This window comes from Camelus bactrianus, chromosome 16 (genome assembly GCF_048773025.1).
Source record: "Camelus bactrianus isolate YW-2024 breed Bactrian camel chromosome 16, ASM4877302v1, whole genome shotgun sequence".
Taxonomy (NCBI): Eukaryota; Metazoa; Chordata; class Mammalia; order Artiodactyla; family Camelidae; genus Camelus; species Camelus bactrianus.
The window spans coordinates 52,976,167-52,995,833 of NC_133554.1; the positions used below are offsets into that span (position 1 = coordinate 52,976,167).

General features: G+C 48.3%; 1 protein-coding gene across 3 annotated transcripts in view; it reads right to left on the reverse strand.

Moving 5' to 3' along the window:
* Positions 1–14,483: 14,483 nt before the first annotated feature.
* SLC39A11 (solute carrier family 39 member 11) overlaps positions 14,484–19,667 on the reverse strand; it is a 351,433-nt gene continuing 346,249 nt past the window's right edge. For 2 of the 3 annotated variants that reach the window (XM_074343593.1, XM_074343591.1), the window contains exons 8-10: positions 19,568–19,666; positions 17,010–17,168; positions 14,484–16,200 (exon numbers count right to left, since the gene is read on the reverse strand). In XM_074343593.1, coding sequence (XP_074199694.1) covers positions 16,122–16,200; positions 17,010–17,168; positions 19,568–19,666 — 337 coding nt within the window. In that variant the 3' untranslated portion in view covers positions 14,484–16,121. Of the gene's footprint in view, positions 16,201–17,009; positions 17,169–19,567; position 19,667 lie in introns of those variants that run through there. The other variant, XM_074343597.1, reaches the window with a different exon arrangement.

Below are 19,667 nucleotides of genomic sequence, written 5' to 3' on the forward strand. Positions count from 1 at the left end.
CTAAGGCTGCACATTTCCCAGCATTCCAAAAGTCTTTCCCAACTTCCTTTTTCTTTTTCTTTAATAGCTAATCTTATCTTTTTAAGCTTCTTTCCTGTATAATTTTCCTGAGCACAAACTATGTGCTGGGCGAGTTCACTGCATATTATCTTATTTAACATTCATGACACTCCTTTGAGTTAACAGGATGGAGGCAGTTTGAGAAGCAGGAGAGAACACGAAGGAGCGAGGTCCTAGGAAAGGGGGAAGGCAGAGACGAGAGAAGACATTCCTGGTCTCCTGGCTTTGAGGAAGCAATAAGTTGGCATTGTGGGGTGTCCTGGTCACTTTTACAACCAGAGTATGTAGCATGGCATCAAAATTCAGAACTGTCACATTTGGAAAAAGGAAATTCTACTCTTGTTTTTCCAGACTCCCTTGCAGCTAGGACTGACTACATTACATATTTCTGACCAATGAGATGTTCCAGGAAGTCTGTAGAGGTGCCTCTAGGAAATCTTCTACTTTCCTGATAAAAGGGATGGGAGCATCTGGTGTTGCCCCCCTCTCCTTCCAGCCTTGGATAGTGTATTAGTTTCTAAGGGCTGCCATGATCAATGACCACAACTTGGTGGCATAAAATAGTGGTTTTATGTATTCTTTCACAGTCTGGATGCCAGAAGTCTAAAATCAAGGTGTCAACAGGGATACATTCCTCTCAAAGGCTCTAAAGAAGAATGCTTCCTTGCCTCTTTTACGTTCTGATGGCCCCAACATTCCTTGGCTTGTGGTACCAGCTCTCCAATCTCTGCTTCCATCTTCTCATGGTCTTCTGTCTCTGTGTGCCCCTTTCTGAATCTTGTAAGAATACATTCATTGGATTCAGGGCCCACTTTAATCCAGTATCATCTCATCTTGATCCTTCCCTTAATTACATTTTCAAAGACCCTATAAGGTCACATTCTAAGGTTCTATGTGGACATACATTTTTGGGGGACACTATTCAACCCACTACAAACAGGGATGTGATTCACTGAGCTGCAGCAGCCATTTTGTGACACTGAAGTGCAAACATGAGGACAAAAACAAAAATAAGTTGATAATAGCAGAGTGAAGAAATTGAAGGCTAAATGTTAAGACTCTGGGAGCAGAGCCATGGGCTGTTAGGTCTGAAAAAAGTCAAAACAATAAAGGCAGAGAGGGTTGGAGAAGTGAACATTGGCTGTGAAGTCACAAAGACTTTGTCTTAAATTCCAGGCCATCATCACTTTCAGAAGGAAAACCTACCTAAGTTATCTCACATCTCTAAACTTTACATAATGTGTCTCTGAAATCTTCTTTGAGGAATACACAAGACAATGCATGAAACCCAATAATTCTCTCTCCCTGTTTTTTCCTTCAGAGCATCAACTTTGGGTTACTTATTTTTATATCTCCATTGTATGGCATGTCGTATGTAATTGATTAACGTGTGAGCCCAAACTGACCAACCAAACGTTTGTTAGGTATCAGTGGTGGCTTTTATTCTATTTCTGGGCTTCAGTTCCTGCCAGTGACATACAGACATGCGTTGGGCTGGGGTGACTGGAGTGGTTACAGGGATACAAGCAAGAAAGGACAAGAAAGCTTAGAGTTAAAGATGGTCGATCAGGCCAAAAACACAATGAGTGAGGAGAGGACATGAGATAATTTCGAAAATTGGCGACTGATGTAGCTGAGTCAAGAAAGCTGAAGCCCAACTGTCTGCGCAGAAGGAAGCCACGTAAGTCCACCCGCACCTTGGAACATTGAAGAGGCAAAGGCTTGGAGGCACTGAATTCCTCCAAAGGCAGGGTGTAAGGTGGGGACAGCAGATTCCTTGAAAGTCTGTCCCAGGGGCTGCTAGAGCAGCCAGATCCCCAGCACATCCCACAGTCTGCAGCCAGTCAATTTCAGCCCCAACTCAACAAGAGACTGATGCATTGGTCTCCAGAGAAACTGAGCCAGAGGGAGTCCAGATGCGGGCACTCTAGAGGGTGCAGGCCAAGCAGGAAGCAGAGACAGGGATATCAAAGGAATGTCTACATGCCCCTTCATCGAGTCACTTCTCCAATGTGATCACCCAACTTACACCCCCCCCCACCAAAGAAACATCTGGATTCCTCTATGGTAAAACTGACCATCCCAAGAGAAAAGACCCAAAGATAGTGATGCTTGAGGGTCCTCAATGAAAAGCCTAGTTTCTCCCCAAATGCCTTCCAGGGGGCGCTGACCAGCTGTCAGATCCCATCCAACCTCACCTCTACATACAGAGCTTTCAACGAGACCAGCATCACCAGACAATGGAGGAAAGTTCCCAGTAGGACAGACAGATACCGGAACAACAAAATGGGCTGAGGGGAGAAGAAAGCCACCCAGGGGAAACTGAGGCAACGCAGGGAGCAGGAGAAAATGAAAACATAGCAAAAACCGTTAATGCCTTTCATCCGTATCCTTGGAGACATAGAAGAAAGTATTGTGCCCCAGAAATAAGAATAGGGGGCCCCAGGAAGAATTATTACGGCAATTTGAACCCTTGGAAATTAGAAAGTGTGACAGCAGAAATTGAAAAGAAAAGGTCAGCAGTAGAGCTGGAGTACAGAATTAAGAGAGCCAGACACAGGAAAAGGCATGGTAAATGCAAGAGGAGTGATGAGAATGAGGATCAAGTCAGGAGCTCCAAGACCCAAGAAATAAAAATTCCAAGAGAGAAACAAAAATTAAGGGGAGGAAACTGGGAAATAAATAACACAAGAAGACGGACATGAGTTTCCAGGTTGAAAGGGGCTATCGAGGGTCCAGGGTAGAGGCTGAAAACAGACCCGCACCAATATCCCGTATCATAAGTTGTCATAACATTTTAGCTCATTAGGAATAAAAAGAAGACCTTCAAAGAAGGGAAGTACCGGGGAAGAAAGGAGAGACAGAGAGAGAGAGACAGAGATCTCCCATTCAAAGGACCAGTCATCAAATAGTATTGAACCAGTTAATAGCCACAGGGGAGTGGAGGCAGTGGAGCCTGGGCAGAGCTGAGTTCCTCCTGGAGGCTCCAGGGGAGACCCGTTTTCTTGTCTCTTCTGGCTTCTCGAGGCCGCCTGCATTCCTTGGCTCCTGGCTCCCTCCATCTTTAAAGCCTGTGATGACCAGTCCGTCTTCCTCACATCACATCACTCTGCTCTCCTCTCTTCCTCCCTCTTCCACTTCCAAGGACCTCTGTGATGACACTGGACCCACTGGGATAATCCAGGAGAACCTCCCCATCTCACGGTCAGCTGATCAGCAACCTTAGTTCCATCTGCAACCCTGGTTCTCCTCAGCCTGTGACGTGAGATATTCACGGGTTCTGGGGATGAGGAGGTAGACAAATCTGTCTACCATAGTGGGTACATTTGCAGCTTTGTACAAAATCTGGGTCATTTTACCCAGGAAAAGGGGAAGAGTGGATGTAAGGTAGGCACGTGCTAAGGACGATGGAGCAGAAAGGCAGGAGGAGGCAGGGCCGCCAACGGCCATTGCTCCAATCCCAGACTAAACCTCTACCACGCATTAAATTACCAGGGAGAAACGCACCCTCAGTTGGTTAAGCCGCTGTGGGGAAGCTTTCGCTGCAGGAAGCTCAGTCTCAGGCTAAGGCAATTTTCATTTTTCAAGGTAAGAAGGCAGCAGGTCATGTCTGCAACCAAACCAGGGAGAGACGGCAGACCAAGCATGATGCTGGGAAGTATGAGGAGGTAAAGAGCGTCTCCATGGCAATTCACAGAGGTGATCTTGGGGAACAGACTGACAGCTGAGGAAGAGGGCGGAGCACGGCTGACTTTCTTTAAAACTGTTATTGCACTGTTTGATTGATTATGTTTTATTTCTCTGGTCCTTAATAAAAATAAAAGTTTAATTTAAAAAAATGATGCAAATGGTTTGGAGCATTTATGGCAACCAGCCGAAAGGTACAAGGAAAACATTTCCCCGGGGAATGTTCCCTGGCTGGGGTGGGTCAGGCTGGAAGAGTCCCCAGGGAGATGGGAAATGGGCCCTCCAGGTGCCAGTGGGGAGCACAGCCAGGAGGTGACCTCTCAGCCCCTGCTCATGAGCATCCAAATCTGCCCTCCCTGGTCAGTCAGGGTGCCCGGTGCCCTAAAAAGCACAAGAGGTCAGGACAGGATCCGAAGTGCCCATCCCTAACAAGACACTGCTCTTAGGAGCAAGCTAATAGCAGATGAGTCCGAGGCCGGCTGCCACAGAGAGAAGAGTGACCATGGCCGCTCCTCTGCACATCTGCTTCTCCAAGCCTGGCCCTGGGGAACAAAGCCAAGATCTTAATCACCCAGCGCTGCTCTGGCACGCCGAGTGTGTGATACACCTGTCTCCACCGTCAGGCAAATGAGTGGGTTTACAGGCAGAGGCCTGCCCCGACAGACAATGCACCCCTTTGTCCCCGCCCAGAGCTCAGGATCCGCAGGGAAGCCAAATCCATCAGCACTTGTCAGGGCCCTTGATGTACACAATGCAACTTATGATCCACATTCTCCAGCAAAGCCCCAGGCTTCCAGCAGGCAGCTCGGCTGACACGCAAAGTGGCAGTCAACCTTCTACAGGCCTGGGGTGGGGACCCCGGTAAGGGTGGGGGAGGCGGGTGGCACCAGGCTCTCATTCCCAGAGGCCAACCAGAGCCAGAGAAGGCGTCCCTGGAACTCTGATACCTCCCTTCTTAAAAGCAGCCCCTTAAGGAAAATTATCTCCCCACGTGGGCAGAGGGTTCTTCTGGCAGCTTAAGCACTCACAATGGGCACCTATGCCAGGCACGCCCCCCACCCTCAGCTCACGTGGCCCACGTTTAAAGTATAGAAGCCTGCCTGGGGCCAGGGAGGACAGAAGTCTGAATTCCCCAGTGGGACTCCCTAGAAATGTCACACCAACCAGAGAGGTGGAACTCTGTCCTTTGTAGCCAGAGACGGGGCAGGCTTTACAGAGGTTTGGGGGTTTCATGTCCTAAGAGAACCCGGAAGTGGCCTCTCCGGATGCTGCCCACGTTACTATGCGTATTTCTCGGCAGGCCCTGCAAACCACTCATGGCCGCCCCGTTCTGTCTGGTCACCCCCCTCTTTCCCACTCTCCATCCACATGACCGCCAGTCACTCTGGCCAGGAATACACAAGCACTTTCCTTGGGCAAACAACTGCTCCTCTGCAGAATCCTAAACTGACCCTGGTCCTCGGCACGGAGGGAAGGGACAGGAGAGGAGGGTGTCTTCAGATCTGCCGTCCCTCTAGGGTGGGGTCGTTGGCACCATCAGCCTGGGCCATGGGTCAAGGCGAGTTCAGAGCTAATCAGTGCTGGTTCAGCTATACTCCCTGGATCTCATTCCCGGTGCTCACCCCACAGGCTTACTTATGGGAATGGAATGAGATAATGAATGAGTTTTGAGAAAAGCACAAATTTCTTTAGAAATACAGGATATGTGAGCTGAATAATATTGCGTCAGATTTTATTGTTTTTGACCCAAGGCCACTGCTTAATTTAGAAGGAATGACACATGTGATATTTAAAGTCACTTACATAATGTTATTTTTGTGTGTGCCTGTATGTGCATGAAAACGGTCTTCACATCACGTAAAAAGGAAATCCTTTCCTTTTCAAGATACACACTGACCTGTTTATGAATAAAATGGCACGATGTCTGAGGCTTTTTGTTGTTTTTTTTTTGTTTTGGGGTGTTTTTTTTGTTTTTTTTGGTTCAAAATAATGAGGAAGACAGAGTGAAGGGGGCTGAACTGGCCAATGGGTAATGGTTTTTGGAATCGGGTGATGGGTCCATGGGGTTCACGACACCATTCTGTTTACTTGAGTGGAGGTTCAAAACATTTCATAATAAAGAGCTGAACCAAAAACTTTAAAGAGAAAAAAAAGAGTCAAGAATAAATCTGCCAATGTAAGAACTTCATGTAGGCGTCGTAAAGCAACTGATCACACCTGGACTTGCTTTTAAATTGTAGTGGCTAAAATAGACTTGGCTGTGCTTTTTTTAACCAGACAGTATAAAGGTGAGTAAGCTTCTGCCCTTGTCAGACAACAAACCACTCATCATTTCTGGTCAGATTCCAGACCAGTCACGAGTGACATTTACTCCCCAAACTGCTGCAATACTAGATTTATGTCACCAACAGAGATCAGGTGGCAGTTCCTAAACTCAGGATAATTTTGATGAAAGCTGTAGGCGTGGTTTTAAAGGCTGTCACAAAGACTTACTGAGCAGAAGGAAGGGCAGATTGGTTGGCTATAATGGCTGGTTAAGCTCACGTTTAATCACCTTGCACTCCCAGACAGAGCATCCCAAGAGCCTGACGGACATGGTCATTATTTCTGCAGGATTTTTGAGAAATCAGCAGTTCTATTTTTAACTGGTAAATTGCTCAAGCTACTGGTAGCCATGGAATCCTTTCCTCTCGCTGTCTTTTTTCTTAGCGGGTTGAGGTGACGATTAGAAGGTAATATCAAAAATCACCACTTAATATCTGAAATCATCACACCTTCACAACCAAATGCATAGATGCGAGCTTTCTTTCTGATTGGCAAGATACTAGCCTTCTTCTCAACTTATTTAAGCATCTAACACCCTGAGCTGGCTCAATTCCTCTCTAAACCTGCCAACAAAATCTAAGTGAAGAATCGTAGTGACCAATTTGTGGGACATGCGCAACCCAGGATGTCAGTGACCCAGCAAAAAAGCAGGGCATCATGGCCTGGGATGGGTAGTATCTCCAGGGGACATACACTTGAGACCAGCCTCCCTGACCTGTAAAAGGAGGGAGGAAATGGAAGCTGAGTTCTCGGTGGGAGGAACCTCGATGTGGGTGGCGGTGGCAGCCCTGGGCAGAGAAGGCGTGTTTCGGGGGGGGGGGGCCTTGTGCCCTACTTGGTTGCTGCACTTTTCCAAACCACAAAGCCCCTGCCAAGGCTGATCACAATCTTCCACGCTATCTGCAGTGTCATCTCTCATACAGACACGCAGTCAGTGCTGTGAATTCTAAGGGCGCTCCCGTGAGGAATCTTGCTTTTTCCCAGGGCCATGCTGTCTGGCCCCCCAGGACCACAGCAGCACATACCCTCAACAGTGTCAATGGGACCGACTACATCCCCATTAACTTCCCTCTCTCCTTTCCTACCTGCCTCATCTGCCCCAACCCTACCACAACCCAAACCTTGAGGTGAGGCTAAACCATCCACCCATTTTCATCCCCATCTCTCACAACGAATATTCAGAATAACAGAGCCCTTGAGGTCAGGATCTGAACCTGACCCTCCCCTTAACCTTGATGGCTGTGTTGTCCAGCCAGAGGCTGTCACTGTGTCTGATGCCTGGACCCCTGTGTGCTAAGAAAGGTGGCATTCTGCTGGGTGGAGCTGTGACGATGATGCTGGGAAACTGACATCTGAGGTTTTTCTGGTTTGGAAAAAGAGGATTTTACCTTTCAGCACTTGCCAACCTGATAGGTGTGCCAAGAATTTTACACTTGCCAAGAATTCTACATTCAATAAACACACACACCTACCTCATACCCCTCCCCCCAAACAGGCATAACTTATTGGGTCAAAAACCAGCTCTTAGGGAGGAGGACGATATGGGTTCATGAACCTTTCTGGTTTCCACAACACAATCCATTTTAACCTCCGTCAGATGACCTGAAACACCCCCTTTATGTTAAAGTTTGGGTTTCAAAGCAGGAAAGCTAAGGCTTGATTTTTGACCTATAAGATTTTTGTTGTTTGTATTATATAAGTCTATTATAAACACATCAAATGTGCAGGTATATTTAAAAAAAAAAAAAAAACCTTTGGGGGACTTCTAGGTCCATATGCTCTTACAGACCTGGTTAGTGGGCTCCATTTTGGGGTACTGTTGTCCCTGTGTCCCTTCCTTTCCTTTTGCCTACAAAGTGCCACCAACGGCTGAGCTTTAGATAGCCATTGAAATGGAGTGTGTCATGTTGGGAGCTGATCTGTAAAAGTTCCTAAATCAAACTAAAGGCAGTGACCCAAATGAAGTCATATCTGCTGCACCCCTGTGAGTGTCTACACGAAAATATGACTTGAATCTGAATTATTTTGGTACTTAGCACCTCTGTGCTAATGAGAGAGGATAGGGTAGGAGAGGGCAGAGTTGCAGATGCTGCTCCCCAAGCCCTTAGCATCTCCAGTTCCTGGTAGTGGGCCACATAAAGAGGCCAAGAGTTGGTCAGAGCCCTGACCCACAGTCCTGGAATCAGCCCAAGGAAACAGCACAGAGAAGAGGGAGGCAGAAAGGCCAGGATTCCCCAGGGCTCATGAACACAGTCCATCTCGATGGGTGTCCCTGACCCCAGTTTCCTCCCCGCACACTAAACCCTTCCATTTTTTTCAAAACACCACTCCAAAGTGTATATGCAAATCAGGGTGCGAATAACATCATTTCACACCTGCCTGTAGTTTGCTGTGTCAGGCTTATCCTGCTTGATGAAAAAGATGACCATGAACCTATGACATTCACTTATGAGCCCAGAGAATATGGCAAAGGTGACAGGCTCTCACTCGTATGATGATGGTACACGACATAAGACTCCCTCTTGCTAGCAAACTCACCCAAAGGCTGGCTTGATGAAGGAAGCTGCCATGCTGGGAAAGTCCAGCTGCCAAGGAGTCGTGAACAGCCTCTAGGCACTGCAGGTGGCCCCTAGGAATTAAAGAAATCCTCCAGCCAATGGTCAGCAAGAAGCTGGGTCCTCAGTCCTACAACTGCCAAGAACTGAACTCTGCCAACCACCTGCAGGTGCTGGAAGGCAGATTCTCCCGGCAGTGAGCCTCCAGATGAGAACACAGCCCAGCCGACAGCTTGACTGCAGCCTTGTCAGACCCTGAGCAGAGGACCCAGTTAAACCATGTCCAGATTCCTGACCCAAGGAAACTGAAACAATAATGCATGTTGCTTTAAGCCACTCAGTTTGTGCTCATTTGCTACATACACAACAGGACAGAGCTAACACAATGACCATCTTCCACCAAGTTACCAAATATGACCATATGTCCATGTGGAAGAAATCTACAGATTTCCTGAACCACTTATTTAAGAGCAGTCCTTTCTCTTTCGACCTGTATTGTAGGCTTATTAGGAAATGAACACTTTTACATTCCTTACAATTTCACATATTAAGTTCAATCAGCATTCTGATGGAAAAAGCAGAAAGGGAGCAGGTTCCTGTTTAAGAGAACCTTGAAAGTATAAACCTAAGTACTAACCTTAAATCTGTTAATTGTTCTTTTCCATGGGGACACCTTCCAGGGTGTGGTAGTGACCAATGCAGGCTGCAGTGCATATTAAAGTCTAATCCTAAAAGGCAAAGGCCAGAGAAGGGGGTACACTTCTAACACCCTTACTGCACACCTAGAAAGCTGAAAAATTGGCAAAGGGCCTCTCCGCTCTTTGCATGCACTGCCGCTCAGGGTTGTCCTGCATTTTCATTCTTCCGGGCACATCCAGGGGTTTCTGAGGGGTCATGGCTCTTGCAATCAGTGAAGGGAGATATTAGCCTGGCCTTAAACCCCAGGGCTGGGTCCTCACCAACTCCAAACAGGCTAGATCCATACCCCTTCCTACTATATGGAGAGAGGCCAGCGAGAGACATCAATTCTGTGGCTCATAGTTTGCCAGAGAATTGGGATTACATCAGAAAAGATCCCACACAATCTCCAGCCTGATTTTTTAACTTGGGCATGATCAGGGGGTGCAGGGACCCTGGGATACAGGTCCCAAGGTTTACCCTGTGCAACGAATCACACACTCCTTTCCTCGGGCCAACATAACCTGGCTGCCCTCTTAGCTCATCTATCCACCACGTCCTTCCACGTCTTGGAATAGAAGGCCATAGCAAATGCCCTAAGGATGCTGGGGGTTCCTGAGGCTGGGCAGCCCCTTCAGAAGCTGTAGGTGTCTCAGTGACAGCCCTTGGGGACACAGATGCCACGCAAGTCCCCTTTGCTATCAAGCCACTAGAAGAGCCAGGCATTGTCAAAAGGATGAGAAGAAGAGGAGAGGGTTCAGTAGAATTCAAAAGTGGGTTCAGGGTTGCTGTTTTCCACAACTCTCATTGGCAGCCCAGGTCCAGCCTCCCTCCTGCATCCTTCTGGAAGGCAGAAGGCAGAGGGGGCAGCAGGGGAGGGGGTAACAGTCCTCTCTCCAGGTTTATTTTTCCTCATGAATAAACTTCCTCCTGCCTGGGAACACACTACAGGGCTGAGTTGGGAGGAACATGATCAAAAAGTGAATTCACTAACTAGGACTGCTGAAGTTTTGCCGAAGCCTCTAAATCCCTGAGGACCGCAGGCCTCCCTGCCCTGCACTCGGGCAGAGTAAATGAAAGCACGGGCACCGGAGGCACTTACCTGAACTGTGAAGCCTGAACTGCAGGGCCGTTGGCTCAGAGGCGCCCCTCCAAAGCCTGCGTCTAATTTTGTGTTTAGTACCGTCTACTGTTTCCCTAAGAGCGCGCCTCAAACTGTACAAATTTCAGTGCCCGCAAACCTGGGTCCATCCTTGGACGGGACAAGCCGGGAGCGACCAGCCGCAGGTGGCAGGGAGCCCGCGGAAGCCAGGGGTCCCTCTGGCGGAGTGGACAGGCCTCACTGTAGCCAAGCGGGGTCACAGGGCTTGCGTCCCTCCGCAGGCGGGCGACGGAGGGAGGCGGGCCCACGGCGCCCAGAGCGCAGCCCGCTGCGTGCGCGCCAAGCCCCGCCCCGTCCCGCCCCGCGGCCCCGCCCCGCGCGGGTGAAGAGACCCCACCCCCACCCCCGCTCGCCCAGCCCGCCCCTCCCGCCAGAGGACCCGCCCGTGGCGCCCCGCCAGGTGCCCCCCCCCCCCCCCCCCCCGGCAGGCTCCGCCGTGAATCCGCGCTGCGCCCCAGGAACGTGCAGCCGGAGGCAGATGCCCCGAGAGCTGAGGAATCCGCGCCTTTGGAAGACCCTGCCGCAGGGCCCGGCCCTGGGTGTACAGGTTAAAAACTGGTGCTGTATACGCTGAAGATCGGTGCCTCTTGTTATATGTAACCATACTTCAATTTAAAAGGAAGGAGAAAAATAAATAAATAAAAGAACAGCTCCTGGGTTCCTGTTTGGCCATTTCACAGATTCAACCAACATCTATTGAGGTGTGCAGGACGTTGTATCAGGAAAGCTTTCAGGTCGGGAAGTCAGTTTGGACACCCTCTGCGCAAGGCAAAACTGACCCAGCCCCTGCATACCACCCCTGTGGCGAGTAAGCTTCCTGGAGCATCCCTGCTTCGTTGTTCCAGCGCGGTAATAATACTGAAGTCAAGGAGGATTAAAGGCGGCGGCCAGGACCGGAAGCACTCTGCCTGGCGCACAGTCTGACTAACAGCCTTTTGCGCCTTCCCTCGGCCCAGCAGGATGAGGATGTCCCAGAGGAGGTCTAGACGCCCATACCTACCCCCATCTCCGCTCTTGTCATACCAGGCCCCTGGGATGAGTCAAGGAGTCCGTGGAAAGCAAAGCCTTGAAGGAATGAGTTGGTTCTGCCATCAAAGAGTCAAGGATATTAGGACTGAGAGCCAGGTCTTTTAAGTGGTGCTAGCAGCTTAAAAAAAGACACTGGCAAACCCGAGTCCTGAAATTATTTGCTCAAACGACAGCGGGAAGCCTAGGGATTTCCATGGCGGTTCTTAAATATCTTCTTACCTCTTGTGTCTGTAGGACTGAGAAACGTAGAAAGCTAAATGCAAATTCCCAAGAACTGACTGAATTTCTACTCTGGTCAAATTATAGCCTTTTCATTAAAAAAAAAAAAAAATCGGAGCATTGATCCAGGAAGCAGAAGGACCCAGAGAATAAAAATGGGTATATTTTTAGGGGAGGATTCAGAAAACTTGGAGTTCTCTGAATTCTCAATTCTCAAAGGGCTTCCCTCCTTTGTCAGCTGAAACAGCCCCTTTTCTCCAGTTTTTCTTCTGAAACACTTCTTGAAGACACTGTCATTGCTTTGCCTAAAGGAGTTACCTTACAAGAGAAAGCCAGCTCTCATGCCAGACCCTGTCTGGTCCCCAGAAATGATGGAGTCATAACCCAGCACGCCCCTGTAGGAAGGGCATCGGCAGATTCAAGCCAGGGAGGGTAAGGATTTGAAACCAACATTGTTTCAGGACTTTTCTCTTTTATTGACAAATCTGGAGAAAAAGTGTGGGGAATGGAAGGGAGAACATACATTTAAATTAGTTTGAATTTATTGACATAACAATTGTTCCAGAGATTCTGTGTTTACTGGGCTAGCATGAAAAGCTAAGAGGAAATTCCAGACCTAAACAGACTGACCATTGGACACCAGGTGATTCTCCCAGATTGTCATCTGTGACCCCAGCAGTCCACCAGGTACTAGATCATCCAACATACTTATAAAATCCCATTACTAGTTGGAAATGGCTTATATGGGACTAGGCCTGGCCAGGTCCCGAAGGCAGGTAGCTCACAATCCCCACGTGCCTGTTCCTATTCCTGACCCCTCCAGCACCCTAACAGTGGCCTCAGGGGAAGTTTCCCAGTGACACAGAGGAAAAAATGCTGAGGCTAGTTTATAAGATGGCTGTGTGATAAGCTGGCCTGATCTGGAAATGGACCGCTGTGATGTTATGGTTCCACTGAAGACAGCAGGTGAAGAGAAAACCTCCCAGTGGGGAGAAATCTAAACACACATTTCTACACCCACTCTGCTTGGAAGGGGAAGATGGTTCGATGCAAGAAGCTACACTAGGTTATGAACACTGACAAATGGTCTGGCCAAATGGTCAACCACTTGAAAGAAGCAAGATTAGAGGTTTAGTGACAAAGACATTTGGGGAGGCATATATGGCTGCACCTCTCAGAATGGGGCAAATGTGAACATAGTTGTCCCTCGAGTAGGTCACCCAAATTCTCCACTATGGAGGAGACTCTTACTAATTAAGTCGATAAGTCTGCCTATTCATTGAACGACAGTTTCTTTCCCCAGGGACATTGTCGCTTTCCCAATGGACTTAAGAATAAAAGTGGCCGTGTTGCCAAAGATGGAAGAATGCATGGATTCAACCACTCAGCTGTCTTCATCCATCAGATCTGGCCACTGACTGTGCATAGGATCAATGATGACCTCTGACCCCGGATATTGATGATACTCCAGTAGTCCCATAGACCGCTGAGTGGCAGACTGAACACTTTGCACCTCTTCCATTAAGAAAAGGCAGCAATTTCTCCTCCTGGAGGCAGGCTCATATGCCTGGATTTGGAATTGCCTCCCCACCTGTCCTGTCACCATGGCGTCCTAGATCACACTGCTTCTGATCAAGGAATCCACTTTACAAAGAGGGAAGGCAATGGGCAGATACCCTTGGCACTTTGATCCCATCACCCAGAAGTAGTCATCTGTTTTGGATGGTGACATGAGTTCTTGAGGATGCGGTTTCATGACCTGCTCTGAGCCAATATCTAATGAGCGTGAGATACTGCTCTTTAAGACAGCTGTCTGTTCAGAATGAGTGATCCATATGTGATGTGATTTCTCTCATCGCCAGACTAAGCAGATCCAGAAGAAGGGAGAGTGGGGATGGTGCCACCTCCATTTTACCAAATGACTCTCTCTCTCCTGGGCTGGACTCTATCTACCAGGTTAGAGTTTCTAAATCCAAGAAAGGGATGCTCCACCACTGGGCCAGCTAGCCACTGGAGAAGCTCTCTTTGTAAAGAGGAAGTATGAAGGTTCAACTGCAATGGAAAGCTCCATTATCAAAGCAGAAAGGTTTTTTTCCAAAGAGAAAACAGAGGAGTCACAGTGTATGTAGATGTTGAACAGCAAAAGAGTGCGATTGTAATAAACCTAATTTCTTTCTTGTTTTGGCTCACCACCATCTGAAACTCATTCCAGAAACTGGAAAATCCATTATTATGTGAGTCTTGGTAAGAAGGCAAGACCAGCTAGTTCATGGGCACAGGATCTAAGCTCTGCTAGCCAGATGTTCCTGCTCAGAACTTCAAGTGTGAAGCCAGGACACAAAGAATCAGGGTCAGTTTAGAGTTCTTTCCCAGGGTGGTGGTGTTAGCATCAACAGGCAGTGGTCTGAGTAATCATCCAGTATCTAGGGACCATGGCATCCAAATCAAGCTGTTTTTGAGATGTGATTGGGCCATCATCCCAGACCTCTCATTTTCTTGGAGCCAACCCATTTTCAAGCCTGATTCTCTATAGATACTATAAGCTCCCTGTTCATCTTCCATTAAATTCTCTGTCTAGGTAAACTGGAGTTAGATGATGTCCTTTGCCACCATGAATCTAGCTAGCCCTTCTCTTCTGAGCTCTTTCCTTTGCTTCTATTGGCGTTGGGTAGGAGAGATGTTAAGACTAACTTTAGTTTGCTCTTATTTTTATCCAGCCTGGAAAAAAAGCATCTCTGAGAAGGACTGAACATAGTACAGGCAGGTCATCCACAACAATATCCTCTTTATTGGTATGAATCACAGTTTTGAGGTCTTGTCCATCAGAAAGAAGTCTGCATTATGTAGAACTACATACGAAGACGTTAAGATACACGTATGCCAACCACCAAACCAATGAATCTCTACCAATCAAACCTCTGAATGTATCTTCAATTTTGATCATCAGTGCTCTGGAAGAACATACAGAGATCCAGCAGAAGGTCTTAGGGCATTCACAGAACAGTGTATTCACGCTTGGAAGCAATTAAGTGTGTAAACGCAGGGCGGGCATCGATCACACAACATCTGGACACCTGGCTCTTGGGCTGCCTGCCTTGTCGGCGGAGCCCACTCAAGGTCCCACATGCTCCTTCGACCAGGGAGGACGGCAGGCCTTAGCTACGCTCGAAGCAGACAAGTTATGTCACCCCTGCTGGAGAAGCTACGTGTAGGAAGGTGTAAACTGGCTTCTAGTCTCATTCAAGTCATTCTGTTAGGTCATTTTATAAAGATGAGTGGGCTACAATTTACTTTAAAAGGGAAATGTTAAAAAAAAACACAAACAAACCACCTCTTCTTTTCCTACTCCTTTTCCTCTCTCATTCTGAGCTCTCTGGCCAAAATCCAGCAAAATCTGCTGCAGCTTAAGAATTCTGGGTCAGGTCACAAGTAGCCACATGGTCAATGGAGAAAGACCCCGTGCAGATTCCAAATGTCTTCCATTCACTTAAGGTAACTTCAGTGGCTCCCTCCATAAGTACACAAAGGGTTTGAGTTCTAGCAGTTTGCTGGTGTCCTCAAGTCTCTTAGAAAATGGAAGGCTATAAACTTATCAAAATCCACACCTGGGGGATTTGGAAACCATGGCAAACCAATCTGCTCTTCAAATTCATAGAGAGCAGAGGTCTCTGATCAAAGCTCCACTCTAACCCTCTTTTCACAGGGCTCACTGTGTGTTCACAGTTGTCCTGATTCCCTTAAACTTCAATAGTGTCTATCTTTGCCTTTAAAGAAAAAAAAAAAGAAAGAAAAAGAGAAAAACTAGCTGATTTTCTTCCCTTTGTCTGTGCCTCCTTCCATATAGCATCTCCCTGGGGGGAGGTAGAGGAAGATATGTTCCTCCTCGGGGTTTGGAAAGTAGGTTGCTCTGTCCAAGATGCTCCGGTTCCAGGCTACATGGGTAGCAGATCAATGGTAAAAGATCAGGAGGGACAGATGAGAGCTGTCCTGGCCATTCTGCTCTAAGTCATTAGGCAAAGATGCTCAGAGGCTTCTCTCTTGGCAGCTTGCTTCTGTAGTTGACCTTGAGGAGCTGCCACAGAGTCCAGCGAGGGAGATTGAAGATACAAAAGCAGAGATTTCCCTGATCTCTGTCTTTGATAATCCCATCGAAGAAAGATTCCACTTAGTGGCCAAGCAAAAATCTATAGTTCCGTGACAACTTGAAATTGCAAATAAAACCAGTATCTCCCTCAAAAGAAAACTAAAAATTGGTCACATTCTAATCAGAGTCAATCAGGATAATGAGATGAAAAGGAGAGAAAGGAAAAACGTCTTAATGTGAAGAAAGAGGCTTGTGGTCCTGCAGAAGCCAACCGTGGCCGTTTCCTCGAGCTGCCTTTCCTGGGGTCCGGAGCATCTCAGCACTAGCCCAGACCAACATCCAGTGACATCATCACCACAAATCCCAGGATGGAGGCCCAGGACGCCAGCTTCCCATTGCCACTAGGAGGGGAGGAAAGCGAGAAAAGGAAGACCTTAATGCACTGGGGGGGGCGCTGTCCAGGATGAAAGCATCCTCCCCCATGTCCAATTCCAATAGAAATATACTCCTACTATTAATAATAGATAATAATAATATTGACAAGTCACATTTATTTGGTCTTACTATATGCCAGGCAGACTGACTAAAATTCACGTAATCCCAAAGGATAAACACATGAGATCAGTGCTATTATTACCACCATGTGACTGGTGGGGAGACTGAGGTATAGAGAAGTGAGTAACTTACTCAAGGTCACTTATCATGGCTCTGGAATCCACATTTGAATAATGAAGAGTGGCCATTATTTGTTGAAGCTGTTATTTAATCTGACCTTGTAAACTAGCCTCAAAATCCTTCTGCTATAAATACTAACACAAAACACAGAGAAGCTTCGCCCGCCCCCGGCACTTGGCCTCCAGCTGAACGCTGAGATCCTGGAGGTGTAGCTTTGGTTAAGACTTTAGACCCCACCTCTCCCTCATTCAAGAGAGACAGAGAGAATATATGAAAATAATCATGTTTGATTGGGGGTGGAGGGTCGGGTGTATAGACCTAACACCCCCTGGTCTGGCTCTCCACCCACCTGCCCGCCACCCCTCTTTTAGTTTCAAAGAGTCCAGCTGAAGAGCCGTTGGGGATGATCTTTGGGAGGGACAGAAAGGGGTGTAAGTAAAGAAAAGAATAGCATATAAAGAAAGGGCAGATCCAGAGGCTGGGGCCCGGGTTGGGACAGGGACGGGGACAGAGGAGGGAGGGGACGCTCTCCAACCTGATCTGAGCTTCAGGGATGATGTCGTCCATGACCACATAGACCATGGCGCCAGCAGCAAAGGCCAGCGCGTAGGGCAGGAGGGGCTCCGCCAGCACCACGGCAAAGGCTCCGAAGACCCCGGCCAGAGGCTCCACCATGCCGCTCAGCTGCCCGTACCTACGGAGAGGACAGACACACACGCCGCCACGGCGAGGGTCAAGCAGACGCTTAACAGGCTGTGACTCAACTCCAGAAAGCGGATGCGTTTTCTCCCACAGCGTATCTGGCGTGGCCGTGCAAAAGCGTTTCACTGTTTTTTTGTTTTTAACCACCTCATTCTCCTTCCCCACTTCCCTATTATGCAGTTACAGTTGACACCCCCCTCCCAGGTTTGTTTTAGTTTTCAGTTTCCCACACTGTCTGTTTAAAAATAACCGCATTATTGAGATACAATTCACATACCAAATGGCTCTCCAACCTCTCCTTTTAATGTGTACGGTTCCGTGGTTTTTAGTATATTCACAAGGTTGTGCAACCATCACCACGATCTAATTCCAGAACACTTCATCACCCCAGAAAGAAACCCCATCTCCTCTAGCAGCCACTCCCCATTCCTCCCATTCCCCATCCTCCCCACCCCCAGCCCCTGGCAACCACTCATCCAATCCTCTCTGTCTCTATGGATTTGCTTATCCTGGGTATTTCCTATAAATGGAATCATACAATATGCGATCTTTTTTACTGGCTTATTTCACTTCGCATCATGTTTTCAAGGTGCATCCCCGTTGTAATGTGTATCAGAACATCATTCCTTTTACGACTGCATGATATCCCGTTGTATGTTTACACCGCGTGTTACGCACCCATTCACTGGTTGATGCCTACGTTGTCTTCTGAAGGATGGGACACTGACTAGGAGTGGTATGGACATTTCCCAAGGACAGCTGTGCCTGGTATGCTTGGGGGTTCTGGCCACAACTACACCTCTTCTGAAGGAGACGCACCGACCTACCTCTGCCTAGAAGGTGGACACACCTGGCCATGTGTGTAGTGAGGGCCTGGCCCCACTACCCACATCTTGGATTCAGGTGAGAGTTCTCCTTTTGAAAAATCCCTTGATTTGAGCTAGTGAGAGTGGGTTTCTGTAGCTTGAGCTCACGTGAGCGCTGATTAAAACCACAGCCCACATGAGCACTGAGAATTCAGAGGCAGCAGATAAGCCAGTACCTGAACCCCATGACTGACCCTCACCATCGAAAGACACTTGCACAGGGTGAACACCAATAGACAAGGTGTTGGGATGTCCTTCCCACTGTCCCTTGCTGTGGGCATTTGGCAAGATATGCTGCCTCTGAGCCTCAGTCCTTTCATCTGTAAAATGAGAGACAACTCCCCTCCCAGCTTCCCCAGTAGACAGAAGAGGACTGTGAACTCCCACTCTCTCCCTGCTTCTCCTCGGCCAGGAGCTGACGGTCAGCAAGGGGGAGACACTGTTTTCTCTGTAGCATCCTCCTAGGGGCCACTGCTTCCTGGCTCCACGCCTGCATGCACCGGCCAGCAGACTCTGCAGCTCCTGAGTGTGTACGATTACACAGAAAGTTTCATCTCAGGGCCTGGACACTGACCACAGGTGCCCCCTTCCCTCCCCTTCTTGCCTGTGGAGCTGGTCCTCTATGAGATGACAGTCACGGCTTTCAGACTCACAGAACTACCGCTGAAAAAAATCCCTAAGGCCATCTTGCTCTGCCCTCACCCAAAACCTCTATTCCGTAATCTCCAATGATGGGGAGGGAGATAATAGAGGCTGGAAATAAAATAATTTCAGTATGCACAAGAACTTGTAAGTCATCAGGCCCTATTAAATGGAAGGCACTTTTTAATCATTGTTATTCGCCGTCCCTTAATGCTCTCAATACACACTTGACAGTGGCAATTGCTTTGATAAAGAGGTGTTCTGAGGCTCTGCATCCTGAGTTAAGATGCCGAAGACTGCAGCCTTGGCACCACCACTGACGAGCCAGGGGACCTGAGCTGATCAGCTGACACTCGCGGCCATGACTCCCTTCTCTGAAAACTGGGGACTCACCTTATAGGTCATTACAAAGATAAAATTAAGGAAAAGACTGGAATGCCTTTTGGGGGCTATGAAAACGCGAAGTATGAGGACCACAGGCATCATCTGCCCAGATGCTGCTGACATCATCCTGGTCTTCACCTTGACAAGGTCACGACAGGAGCTAATGTGATGGCTCTCGGGGACCAGAGGCATGTGACACGTGGAGCAGAGAGGAGGCCTACCTCCTTTCTTCCCACGCGGCAGGGAGAAACCCACGGAGGGGTTTTGAAACTAGGAAACACGGCCATTTGGGCAGAAGATCAAGAGATGAGTTTCTTGAGGTTTCTCCTAGCCTTGGGGGTGCAGAATTCAACCAGACTATGGATGTTTCCAGAAGCTCCAGATTCACTCCCAGGTCAGAAGAGATTGTTCTTGGAAAAAGAAGCCTGCAGGAGGACTGCCCTGAGCTCCATTTCAGACACGACCCTGGCCTCTGGCAGCCGAGGTCTGGAGCACTTACCAGAAGGCTCTCCAGGTGGAGAAGCCCGCCCCTCGCAAGGGGAGGCTGACAGCGAGGCCCTCGGGGAAATTCTGGATCCCAATTCCAATGGCTAGATTCC